The sequence below is a fragment of the Loxodonta africana genome, chromosome 14 (genome assembly GCF_030014295.1).
Source record: "Loxodonta africana isolate mLoxAfr1 chromosome 14, mLoxAfr1.hap2, whole genome shotgun sequence".
Taxonomy (NCBI): Eukaryota; Metazoa; Chordata; class Mammalia; order Proboscidea; family Elephantidae; genus Loxodonta; species Loxodonta africana.
In genome coordinates, this window is record NC_087355.1 from 70429726 (window position 1) to 70443632 (window position 13907).

The following is a 13907-nucleotide window of genomic DNA, read 5'->3' on the forward strand; positions in this document are numbered from 1 at the left end:
ATTTTCTGGCATTAGAATTAAACTCCCCATTAAAATCAGGAGCAAGAAAAAGATACCTACTGTTATTGCCCCTTTTTTTTTTTTTTAGCCATTATCCTGTATGTTTTAGCCAACGAATTACAATAAGGAAAACTACAGAAGTATTAATGCAAGGGTATTTATCACAGCATCATTTAAAATAAGAAACATTGGAAACAACCTAAATGTCCAACATTAGGGGATTGGTTAAATAAATTTTAGTGTATCCATAAAATAAAATTCTGTGTAGCTGCCAGAATGGCTAAAATTAAAAAAGATGAATAACACTAATTATCATCAAATATGTGGAAGTCAGCACTCTCCTACACTGCTGGTGGGCTTGTGAAATGATATATCTACTTCAGCAAAGGATGTGGCAGGTTCTTATAAAACTAAACCTGCTCATACCCTGTGACCCAACAATTCCAAGACTAGGTATTTTCCCATGAGAAATGAAAATGTGTCTGCAAACAGACTTGTATGAGACATTCATAGTGGTTTTATTCATAATAGTCAAAAACCAGAAATAGCCTAAACTTACATCAATAGGAGAACAGATAAACAAATTGTGGTATGCCTAAACAAAGCAATACTACTCAGTACAAAAAGGAATCAACTACTGATACATGTAACAACATGGGTGAATGTCAAAAAATTCTTTTGAGTGAAAGAAGCCAGATATAAAAGAAATACTGTATGATTCTATTTTTATGATTTTCTAAAATAGGAACATCCAGAAAAAAAAGACCAGAATAGTGGTTCCTTCTGGAGTTGGGGGCAGGGAATGACTGTCAAGGGGCTGGAGTGAACTTTGGTCACATCCTGCATCTTGATAGGGTTTGGTGTATACAGATGTAAGTATTGAGCATTTCACTGTATGCATAATTTTCATCAAAAGGAAAAATCAATAAACAAATACTGAAATCTAGTGAATGATATGCATGATGAAATATTTAGGAAGAAGTATACCCATTGCCCTCAAGTTGATTCCAACCCAGCAACCCTATAGGATGGAGTAGAACTGCCCCACAGGGTTTCCAAGGCTGTATGTAATCTTTACAGAAGCAGATCACCAGGGCTTTTCTCCTGCAGAGTGGCTGGTGGATTAGAACGCCCAAGTCTTGATTAGCAGTTGAATGCTTAACCACAGCACCACCAGGGCTTCTTGAAAAAGCGTACAGAAGTCTGCAAATTACGTTGAAATGTGTCAGAAACATAAGATGAATTGTTAGATGGATGTTGTTAGGTGTCTCGAGTCGATTTTTGACTCATAATATGTATGACCCAATGTGACAGAGTAGAACTGCCCTGTAGGGTTTTCTAGGCCGCCATCTTTAGGGAGTAAATTGCTGGGTCTTTTGTTCCGTGGAGCTGCTGGATGGCTTCGAAATACCTTTCAATTAGCTGCCAAGTGCTTAACTGTTGTGATTCCAGGGCTCCTTGTTGGATAGATAGAGGGATAAACAGGTAGGTAGATAAAGCACGGATAGAAAATGTTAACCATAACATCTAGGTGGTGGGTATACAGCTGTTCCCTGTAAAACCTTTCAACCTTCTATATGTTTGAATTTTTCATAATAAAATATTAGAAAGGAAATTCTATGCAGCTAGTGAAAATTAAGTTTTGATATGGGGAAATGCTCACTGAATCATGTTTTAAAAATTGAGTTATAAAACCGTATGTGCACTGTAGTAAAATTTGAGTCTGCTCATTAATCACCAGATTATTAACATTTTTTTTTGTGAGACAGGGTTAAGGTAATTTTTATTTTATACGTTTTTATAACTTCCAGATTTTCTACAGGGAACATTGATGGAATTTGGAAGAGGGCGAATTAAACCACTTATCCAGTTAGTTGGGTTCTTTTAGCATGTTTTTCACATATTGTTCTCACAAGGTAATCATTTTACATAGCATAATTTAGTTCATAGGTATTTTGGGGTAAAAAAATTTTCTTTAAAGTTGAATATTTTGGGTTTAAAAATCACTGCTGACATTTTCGATAATTTGAAGCACTACATTTAAAACTCAAAATAAATTACACAAGGTACTTTTTCATTTACTGTAACTGCTTAGGCATAGATGCTACTATTCACTTGTAGGTGTCTCTTGGCTATTTTTAGGTCAGTAGTTTTTGCTTCATGTTCTCTGGCAGTATCAAAAGTAATGTAATTACTGGACCTTAAACATCTAAGTGTCTGAGTATGGAAAAAACAATTGAAATAAGAATTTGAAGACTTTAAAATGAGCAATAAGAACTACAACATCCAGTAATTAATCATTTCTGATAGAAGCCTTGTATGAGATATTAATTTGAATCTAAATTGTTCAGATAATACTTTCCAAATTGTTTTGTGAACAGCAAAAAGGCTCAGAGGTATCTACTGAATCGTATAAAGATAGAAATACCACTTGTTCCAGCTTTTTACGTCTTGTTTGAGAAAATTATTGTTTTCCCTCTAACATCAAAAGATTAGGGATAGTTTTCCAAATAGTCTCGAATTTAGCTAAACCTTGTATTTAAATTATTCATATTTTTAGCCATACACGCTTTTGTGGCAATGATTACAAAATTGTATTTTTATTTGTACTAAATTTACCTTAATCAAATTTAGTGAAAGCTGCTTTGTCCTGTTGTTGCTGTTATATGCCGTTAAGGCAATTCCGATTCATAGTGACCCTGTGTACAATAGAACTAAACACTGCCCAGTCCTGCGCCATCCTTGCAATCGCTGCTATGCTTGAGCCCATTGTTGCAGCCTCTATATCAATCCATCTTGTTGAAGGTCTTCCTATTTTCACTGACCCTATACTTTACCAAGCACAATGTCTTTTTCCTGGGACTGGTCCTTCCAGATAACATGTCCAAAGTATATGAGACAAAGTCTCCATCCTCACTTCTGAGGAACATTCTGAGTATACTTCTCCTAAGACAGATTTGTTTGTTCTTCTGGTAGTCCATAGTATATTCAGTATTCTTCACCAACACCATAATTCAAAGGAATCAGTTCTTCAGTCTTCCTTATCCATTGTCAAGCTTTCACATGCATATGAGGCAATTGAAAATATCGGGGCTTGAGTCAGGTGTACCTTAGTCCTCAAAGTAACATCTTTGCATTTTAACACTTTAAAGAGGTCTTTTACAGCACATTCGCCCAATGCAATACATTGTTTGAACAATGACATAAGAGATAAGAGTAAAATGGTTAAGGTCAGGCTCTAAAGTCCCTGATCTGGTTTTAAATCCCGACTATGCTACATTTTATAAGCATACGATAAGATTTGCCGTGGTAGAACATAAAATGATGATGATGATAACAATAATAATATAGCAGCCCACATTTTTTGAGTGCTTTGCTTTCCAAGTTCCAGGCACTGGCCCTAAATGCTTTACATGTACCATTTCAAGGAATTCCCACAATAGCTTTTTGAGATAGCGACTACAGTTCTCATTTTACAGATGAAAACACAGAGCTTAGATAAAGTTCAGTAATTTGGCCAAGTTCACACATCTAGTAAGTGGTGAAGGTCAGATTTAAATCCAGGGAGTCTGGCTCCATAGTCTTACTCTTAGAAATCAAATATGTCAGTTTGACATGAGGAAGATAAAGTCCTTAAAACCTCCGTCAAGCAGTCAGATGTTAGGGCGATGATACACCCTTTAGAAGTTGAACTAAAAGTTTATGGGCTGTAAAACCTGATTTTAGGAAGCATCTTAGAGTTTTGCAGGTAAAAAGAACGGACACAGGGAAAAGTTTTAATTTTTACAGTCCTACTATTACATACCAGAAAGATGTTTACCTGTGTTTTATTGACTATGCAAAGGCATTTGGCTGTGTGGATCATAACAAATTATGGATAACAACGTGAAAAATGGGAATTCTAGAACACTTAATTGTGCTCACGAGGAACCTGTACATGGATCAAGAGGCAGTTGTTCCAATAAAACAAGAGGAAACTGCGCGGTTTAAACTCAGGGAAGGTGTGTGTCAGGGCTGTATCCTTTCACCATACCTATTCAGTCTGTATGCTGAGCAAATAATCCGAGAAGCTGGACTATATGAAGAAGAACGGGCCATAAGGATTGGAGGAAGAGTCATTAACAACCTGTGTTACCAGATGACACAGCCTTGCTTGCTGAAAGTGAAGAGGACTTGAACCACTCACTGATGAAGATCAAACACCACCACAGCCTTATACTTCAACATAAAGAAAACAGAAATCCTCACAACTGAACCAATAAACAACATCAAGGTAAATGGAGAAAAGATTGACATTGTCAAGGATTTCATCTTGGATCCACAATCAAGGTCCATGGAAGCAGCAGTCAGGAAATCCAAAGACGCATGGCATTGGGCAAATCTGTTGCAAAAGACCTCTTTAAAGTGTTGAAAAGCAAAGATGACTAAGGTGCGCCTGACCCAAACCATGGTGTTTTCAATTGCTTCATAGGCATGTGAAAGCTGGACAATGAGTAAGGAAGACCGAACAAGAATTGATGCCTTTGGATTGTGGTGCTGGCTAAGAATATTGAATATACCATGGAATGCCCAAAGAACGAACGACTCTGTCTTGGAAGAAGTACAACCAGAATGCTTCTTAGAAGCAAGAATGGAGAAACTACGTCTAACATACTTTGGATGTGTTATCAGGAGGAATGAGTCCCTGGAAAAGCACATCATGCTTGGTAAAGTAGAGGGTCAGCGAAAAAGAGGAAGACCCTCAATGAGATGGATAGGCTCAAGCATAACAAGAATTGCTAAGATGGCGCAGAACTGGGCAGTGTGTCATTCTGTTGTACACAGGATCGCTATGAGTCAGAATCGACTCGACTGCACCTAACAACAACAACTATCACATAGGGAACCCTGGTGGTGAAACAGTTAAGCATTGTGCTAGTATCTGAAAGGTTCAAGCCCACCAGCTGCTCTGTGGGAGAAAAGACTCGGCAACCAGTTCCCTTTAAGATTACAGCCTAGGAAACCTTACTGGGCAGTTCACTCTGTCCTGTAGGGTCACTATGAGTTACGTTTGTGTTGCCTTGAGAAGGCAGGTGTAGAAAAGAAAGTGAATAGCTTTCCAAGGTCATGAGGTTTATAGGTGGCTTTCTTCATATGCCTGTTGTCCAAACAACATGGGATTTCTCTGAGTTCAGAAGCATTCACTGAGCTAACATCTACTTGAGTCCCTAAATCAGATTTAGCCAGAAACTAGATGCACAGTGGGCTAAAGTGTTTGAAGAAAAATCTATCAGTCAGCCGGGAAGGTGGAAAGTGGGTTTCAAAGAAAACAAAATCAAAATGTTCTGAGCTCTGTTCAGTAAGCCAGTTTAGAATGGTTCTATACTCTTTTAATCTTTCTGTTGAAATAAACTTGTTCTTTCTAACGTAAGTCAGCATTTTACAGTCATGACATAGCGCCCATTCTGGAAAATCAGAGGCTGGTAGAGCTTTAGAAAGTATTAAAACAGCAATAGTATTCTTTTGAAAATAAACCAGTTGATTAACTTCATCTGTTGCTCAGAAACACAGGGAAAGAGGAATCAGATTGTACTTTCAATTTTTTAATCTTTTGCCATGTCATGTAGCAGGCTAAAAAAAGCTGAACTTGTGAGGGAAATAGGCCATTCACTGAACCTTCCAAAGTCATTAGTAACTGAAGAACTTGCTACGCCTTTCCTTAAAAGTAAACGTTTAGCTCTTTTCCAATTGGCAGGGAAAAACCCTTTGCTGTCATGGAAACTTTGATTTTAATGATCTTTCTTCCCTCGTTTTAGGTATTGCTTGGATGACCGAAAAGCTTTAGAAAGAGATGGGGGATTTTCTGAACTTCAATCTCGTCTTATTCGTTATGAAACTCAAACTACCTGCACCAGAGAAGGTTTTCCAATACCGACTGTGTTGAGCCCTCTTCCGTCTCCTGCTGTTTTGTCAGAGCCTGGAAGTGTTCCTGACGGAGAAGCTTTACAGGGTGAACTCCGAACTGAAGTCTCCCAACTGAAACGGCGATCAAAGGACCTGAAGTGCCTTTATCCCAAAAAAAGGTGATATATTAAACGCACAAAAATAATATCTTGACAGGAAAGCATGTTAGTTTTTAGAGTTAACTTCCTTTTCATATTAGTCTTTGTCTTAGTTACCTAGTGCTGCTATAACAGAAATACTACAAGCAAATGACTTTAATACAAATTTATTTTCTTGCAGCTTAAATTAGAAGTCTGAATTCAGGGTGCTGGCCCTAGGGGAAAGCTTTCTCCCTCTGTTGGCTCTGGAGGATGGTCCTTGTTTCTTCTGGGCTTCTGCTCCTGGGCAGTCTTCTTGTAACTTGGCATCTCTCTCCCCATCTCTGCTCTGCTGGCTTGTTTAATCTCTTTCATCTCAAAAGAGATTGACTCAAGATACACTCTACACTAATCCTGCCTCATCAACATAACAAAGGCAGCCCATTCCCAAATGGGATTGTAACCACAGGCGTACAGGTTAGGATTTACAACACACACCTTTGGGAGACAGAATTCAATCCATAACAGTCTTCTATATTTTTAAGTTGCTTTCTGGATAGATTTTAGATTGTTTAATTCCTACATACGAGAAATTTTGTTTTTATTGTATACAGTTGATGTTTTTTTTTTTCCTGTTATAAAAAAAAAATGACTTAGAAAAAAACTCATTGTTTCTTGCTTTATATGCCAATATACAGCCCATTAGCACAATGGATTGTAAAGTTTTTAAGCAGTTTAGCAGTAGAGATCTTACCCAATAGATGAAGCAGCTGAGCTGCTCTTGTTGAAGATATTTGGTGATGGCAGTTCTGTCAGCTCTTTCTTCCTTCTCTCACAGCTTGCTGCTTGCCTTGGTCCCTTATGGGGTTTCATGAGGCACCATTTTAAAATCACTTGTTACATGTAAAATATAGCTTTAAAACTTACGTAGTAATATGTCATGTGAAACTTTTCTAGATGCCTTTTTTATTTTTATTTTTTTTGCTAGCGAAATAAAATGTTCAAAGACTTGATTAGAATTTAGAAGTTTGTGAAATAAGCACTCCAATTTCCAGAGCTGATAAATCTTTAGAAACTCCTTCAAGTTTAAGTATGCAGTACTTTAAACCTTTTAAAAAAGTAATGAAATATGTGAAAATGAAACTTGCATTTTTTTTTTTTCTTTGAAGAGTTAAAAATATTAGAATACTATTTCCCTGATATGGAGAGACCCAAATATTTTCCCGGGGACTTTATAAATTCAGGGTGCTCTTTACACCTTATAAAGCCGGAGAAACAAATTCCTTACCATTTGGGATACGGTATTTAACTGTGTTCTTTATTTCTGACCTGTGACTAATAAAAAGATGTAGGTGTTCTAGAAAACAAAGCACACTATGATCTATGGTCAGCAGAATGAAGGCTATAAGACCCTGTCTTGTAAAAGGCAAACTTTTGGTCTTGGCAGAAGCAAATGTAAATATTTTTAAAAGATTGAGACCTGAACCCATTTTATAGTTCTAGTTATCTTTGTTTTAACACGTTTATTTATTTTGTATAGGCAATTGTATACGTTTATTAGGAAATGGGATTTCTCGTTAAAATCATCTTAATGGAAATGCATAAATTTTTATATTTTTCTTTAAGATAGTGAATATTGAATGTACAAATAGCACCACTTTGCACGTCGTTATGAGTTGGAATCAGCGGCAGTCGATTTGGGTCTTTTTGGTTTTGCGCGTCATAGCTCATTTATGTGAGAAGTTGTAAGCGAGGGAGGAAAAAATAGTAATATTGCTTATTTTCGGTATTAGCTGAAATTCTAGTTTCCGTTTTCTAGGTTTCAATCACTCATTTGAAGAATTAAAGGAACAACTTTATAATATGTTGATTCTTGTTTAAGGCAGTAGAAGCAAGAAATTTTGTTTGCTTTTCTGGAGTTTATGTCTAAGTGGATGTATTTGCAATATTTAGGACAGAAAATGGACTTCATTGTTGATTCACTTAATGTATGTTGTTGCTTTTCTTCCCCACATAGGCTCGTGAAATCTGAAAGTTCAGATTCTCTTCTTTCTCAAACAAATGGCAATAGTCATAACCATCATGTAGTGACATCCAGAAGGCCTCAGGCAAAGCGGTCAGTACTGATGACTCATCCATCTGTCCCAGTTCCTAGCACGGAAACTGCAAAGGCCACTACAGAGGCCAGATCCAGTCAAAAAAATGTGCCAGAATCGAAAACATCAAGGCGAACTAAGGAATCAAGATCACAGAAACACACGCGGGTAAAGATTCATTTGCCATCTGTCTTTAGTCTACATGGGAAGAAATTCCCTCACTGGGCTGCTTTAAAATGATGTATGGCCTAAAAATTTTATGGATGAAATGAAATGATGTCTGGAATTTAAAATAATCCATTGCAAGAGAGATGATGGGAAAGCGAGTGGGGTACAAATGAAACAAGATTAGCCAGGAACTGATCATTGTTGAAGCTGGTTGATGGATAGATATATTCCAGATGGGAATTTGCTATAAAATATGCTCTTTACTTTTTTTGTTTGAAATTTGCCATAATGAAAAATAAATACACACCTATATATCCCTGCCGTGTGTAACTTTTACACTCAGATTTCAATTCGGACCTCATAATTTGAATTCCCCTCTTAACAGAGTCCAGACATTTCCTGGTAACACATTATCATGTGACCTGCCCATGTTGCAGATACCTTTTCTTGCCAGTTGTCTTGTCTTAATGAGCTTACCTTTCTTCAGCACAGCTAAATGATTGTGTGATTCACAGGATTGAACTTTAAAGCTGAAATAACTTGTTTGTACCTTTTCCAAGAAATATCAATCATATATTATGTTCTATTCAAGATACTGAAAGAAGTAGTTACTGAAACTCTGAGGAAACATAGTATTACTGAGACTCATGAATGCTTCACTGCCTGCAGCCAACGTCTCTTTGAAATCTCGAAGTTCTATCTAAAGGTACAATGTCTTCTCTACTAATGCCAGAAGTTATTCAGTGTTCCTGTTTGACATAGAATAATGTTAGTGAGTATCTCTTAAACTGATAGCATATAACTAGTTGCCAGATTTAAAAAAAAAAAAAAGGAGATGGAAAAAGCAAAGCCAAAATATTTTATATTTATTTTATCTTAGTTCTCAAACATAGAAAACTGCATTTTAACTGGTATCCTCAATATCTCCCCTACCAAATAAGCTTCAGAACATGTTTAATTGGTAATTTTCTAGCATAGTGAAAAGGCTGATGGACTTATTTCTGATTTTGACTTAGGTTGATAATAAGCTTCATGTCTGGTAACTTTCTAGTGTAGTAAAAAGGCTACTGGACTTCTTTCTTGTTTTGGATCTGTTATCAGCTAGCTGTGAGGCACTAGGCAGGTCAGTCACTCAGATGAGAGTTTCCTAAAACTTAAATGGTGTTATCTTCAGCCTTAGGAGTTTTTGGCTTAAATCACAGCTATGTATGGATTTCTGGTTAAAATGACAGGTTAAAACAAATAATGGAACAACCAGAACGGAAATAATGAAAATGTTCACGAATGGTGAAGAATATAACCAATGTCACAGGACAACTTGTGTAGAAATTGTTGAATGGGAACCTAAGCTGCTGTGTAAACCTTCACTGAAACACAATAAAATATTATTAAACAAAAAAATAAGAAACAGAAATGAGATTATCCAGTATACCTAGATGTTTGAAAAAACTTTTGCTGTACATTGGATCAATCTATTACAGCAGTTAAGAGGACGAAGGAAAAAAAAATTACATACATGGAAAACCAAACAAATATAAAAATAGACATGTGGTTATTAACTATAGGATAAACAAAATATTAGTTGAAAGAGGATCTCTAAATATATTAATTAGTTCAGGACTGAATGTCATTTACCTAGTCGTAATACTACAAGCACTGACTATGTACTAATCAAAAATTGTGCCCCTGTTACTGAGAGGATGAGAAAAGAGGTAGTGTGTGCAAGACGAATTCTCAGCCACTTTAACTGCTGTCAGCAGTTATGGTCTAAAATTCCTAAACCACAAAATAGCAGTACAGTCATATTTAGAAATATGAAAGTATACATCATATGGCTAAGGGAATTGAGAGTGGCTGCCTCTATGGAGCGTAACTTGGAGGCGCAGTAGAGGACTGCCTTTTTTTAATTTTAATATAAGCATCTTATTATAATTAGACTTTTTTTTTACTTTGTACATCTAATTTGATAAATATAAACAGTGATTTTTAAAAAGTCAGAGATTTCAGTTTTCTTTCCTATGTCATTCCATCCTTGTGGTGGAACAAAGTAGCCCAAAAAAAGAGAAAGAAAAAAAAAATGCTTCCTCTGAAAAATAAATGCAAACTGCATATTGATTTCCTGAATAATAGAGTAATGATACTCAGTTAAGAGTAGGGTTTATATTAGGTCAGCATTACTGGGACTATGAGATGAGAGCTACATGGACTTACGAGCGCCTGGCAAATTCGAACTGCTGACCCTTTGGTTAGCAGCCGTAGCAGTTAACCACTACGCCACCGGGGTTTCCTAGGACTTATGTATATATGTATGTATAATCTATTGCTCTGATTTTCATAGTATTGATACTTGTAGAATGGCTTAGAATAATCTCAACTTTATTTAATAACAATGAGTTGTTTTATGTAATTTAATGTGTGCATTGTAAAATGCTGTATTTTTATATATTTAGGATCTTAAAACTTCAAGGGGTCTTTTTGAAGAAATGAAGAAAACAGCAAACAGCAACGTTGTACAGGCAAGTGAATTATTCCCAAGAAACTAAACTAAACTAGTGTTTTATTTCAGGGCAGCTATGATTGTATTTGCTAACCAAAAGGTTGGCAGTTCAAATCCACCAGCTACTCCTTGGAAACCCTATGGGGCAGCTCTATTCTGTTCTATAAGGTCACTATGAGTCAGAACCGACTTGATGGCAACAGGTTTGGTTTTTTTTGATTTATGATAGTATTGTATACACAGGAAAATTTTAGTGCGTGTTGTTATCAACTCTGCCTCATGAAACCTTTTGATTTAAGATACTTCATAGTAGACTTATTCAAGCAGAGTATTTAATAGTATTTAGTAGGGTAGTACCCTAGCGGTGCAGTGGTTAAGAACTCGGGTTGCTAACCAAAAGGTCAGTGGTTCGAATCCACCAGCTGCTCCTTGGGAGCCCTATAAGGGCAGTTAGAGTCGGAATCGGCTCGACAGCAACAGGTGGTAGGTACTAGTAGGTTGCTGTGGTAGTAGAAGTTTCTAAAATGAAGTTAAGAAAGAAAAAGAAAAAAATAAATAACCCACAGGACTGGAAAAACTAATCCATTTTGATAAGCTGTTTTCAATGTTTGGTTTAATTTCTTTCTGGTAACACTTTTTAAACATATTTTCAAATAAAGGTGAGAAAATGGAGCAGAATCTTCATTTTACTCAGTGAGAACAATATTGTACTCTGCATTAGAAATTCAGCAAAAAGTGTTCTTAAGTTAGAACATAAAATGGGTTTTAACTTGAAAATTTGGACATGTTACTCTTCATTTTAAAACTGCTACTCTGCTCTTTTGAGGTTTTAACAATATATTTTTCTATTATTTATGTTTTTGATAGAAATATACCACAATCATTTTTTTCTCTTCCACCTAGGTGATTGAATGGGTATTAGAAAAGACAAGCAAGAAATGACACAGGACCATTCTCTCTTGACAGTTATAGAATGGATGGAACTGTTACTTACGATTTTCTTCCTTATTTTAGAAATTATAAACACATTTCAAGCTTTATTCATCAAATACATTTCTGAAGAATTCTACATTTCTGAAGAATTTCATAAATATCCTGTATTTAATATGGATGTTGGGATGTTCAATTAATGTATTTTTAATTGTATATGTATTTTATACAATTTCACTATATTTTAATTTTTAAAGTTAATATTTTATATGTTTTAAATTTTTTACTTTGCTTATTTAATTATTACAATAAATATTTAAAAAATATTTCTTTACATCTTGGGTGAAATGTTTTTTTGGTCAGAACTGCTTAAATTCCTACATGTCAAGTGAGATGTTGCCAAGGGTTTCTCCAAAGTGTTCCAACAGCATAGTTTATTGGATTGTTCCCAAATTAGGAACTATGGGCCAAACATTCACATAGGTAGCTATTTTCCCTTACCCCTGATTGTTGGAGATATTAATGCTTATTTGGGATCAAAATGAGGAGAGGGTAGAAATTGTGAAAATGAGTCCTAGAGAAAATGATTCTGGATATAGACTCCCAGAGAAGACTGTTCCTTACTCAAAAATACCTTTTCCCATGGCAGAAAATTTGGAAAATACAGAAAATATAAAGCAGAGTGGACAAAATTACTAACATTCTTCCCACCATTTAGAGGGAACTACTGTTAATATTTTGAAAAATATATATGGACTATTTTTAAAATATTTTCAAAATTGTGGTCATACTGTGTCTGTAAATTTATAGCCTGTTTTTCCCTTCACATGTCCCGAATTTTATATCCTGTCATTATTTTAATGACTGCATGGTACACATGAACCATAATTCGTTTAACCAGTCCCCCATTGTTGGACATTTAGATCCAGTTTTTCCCTATTATAAATAAAACTTTAATGAATCTTATTTCCTTAGTATAATTGTTTAGATGTGGAATTTGTGAATCTTAAATTGGACAATGAATAAGGAAGACCGAAGAAGAACTGATGCATTTGAATTATGGTGTTGGTGAAGAATATTGAATATACTGTTGTTACGGATTGAATTGTGTCCCCCTCAAAATGTGTGTCAACTTAGCTAGGTCATGATTCCCAGTATTGTGTGGTTGTTGTCCATTTTGTGATAATGATGTAATTTTCTTACGTGTTGTAAATCCTAACTTCTTTGATATTGATGAGGCAGGATTAGAGGCAGTTATGTTAATGAGGCAGGGCAAAATCTCTAGGATTAGGCTGTATTTTGAGTCAATCTCTTTTGAGATATAAAGGAGAGAAGCAAGCCGAGAGGGGAGTCCATCCTTTGGACCTGGGTTCCCTGGATGATTGGTCCCTCTTAGACCAGGGGAAGATTGAGGACAAGGACTCTCCCCCAAAGCCAACAGAGAGTGAAAGCCTTCCCCTGGAGCTGGCACCCTGAATTTGGACTTATAGCCTCCTAGACTGTGAGAAAATAGATTTCTGTTTCTTAAAGCCATCCACTTGTGCTATTTCTGTTATAGCAGCACTAGATAATTAAGACAACCACGGACTGCCAGGATGAACAAATCTGTCTTTGAAGAAGTACAGCCAGAATGCTACTGAGAAGCAAGGTGAGTGGGCCCTCCCGATAACACTTCACATACTTTGGGCATGTTATCAGGAGGGACCAGTCTCTGCAGAAGGGCACCGTGCTTGGTAATATAGAGGGTCAGCGAAAAAGAGGAAGACCCTCAACAAGATGGACTGACACTGGCTGCAACAATGGGCTCAAACATGGCAATGATTGTGAGGATGGTGCAGGACCGGGCAGTGTTTCTTTATGTTGTTCACAAGGTCACTATGAGTCAGAATTGACTCGACAGCACCTAACAATAACAACAACAAGGTTTTTGGTAAATACTTCCAAATTGCCTTCCTGAGAGATGGATTTGCACTCCCACTAGCAGAGTCCCCTTTTCCTTTTTTTATAGTTGAAAACTGTAAAGTTGAACATTTGTTTTTAATACATTGGCAACTCTTTGTTTATTCCTAGCGTTTGCCCTGATGCGGAATAGTTAAACTATTCAATTGCAAACATGGCATTTTTCTTATGGAAAAGAAAGACTTCTCTGAGAGCAGAGCCCAGAAGAATTATGGAGTAGGGAACCACTCCCAGATA

At 36.3% G+C, this 13907-nt stretch overlaps 1 protein-coding gene across 5 annotated transcripts in view; it reads left to right on the top strand.

Annotated features, from left to right (window-relative positions):
* MTBP (MDM2 binding protein) overlaps positions 1–12616 on the top strand; it is a 67362-nt gene extending 54746 nt beyond the window's left edge. For 2 of the 5 annotated variants that reach the window (XM_064268017.1, XM_064268019.1), the window contains exons 17-21: positions 5796–6062; positions 8038–8284; positions 8877–8990; positions 10735–10800; positions 11685–12615. In XM_064268017.1, coding sequence (XP_064124087.1) covers positions 5796–6062; positions 8038–8284; positions 8877–8990; positions 10735–10800; positions 11685–11723 — 733 coding nt within the window. In that variant the 3' untranslated portion in view covers positions 11724–12615. Of the gene's footprint in view, positions 1–745; positions 873–5795; positions 6063–8037; positions 8285–8876; positions 8991–10734; positions 10801–11684 lie in introns of those variants that run through there. The other 3 variants (XM_064268018.1, XM_003408168.4, XR_010317824.1) reach the window with 3 other exon arrangements.
* Positions 12617–13907: the final 1291 nt, after the last annotated feature.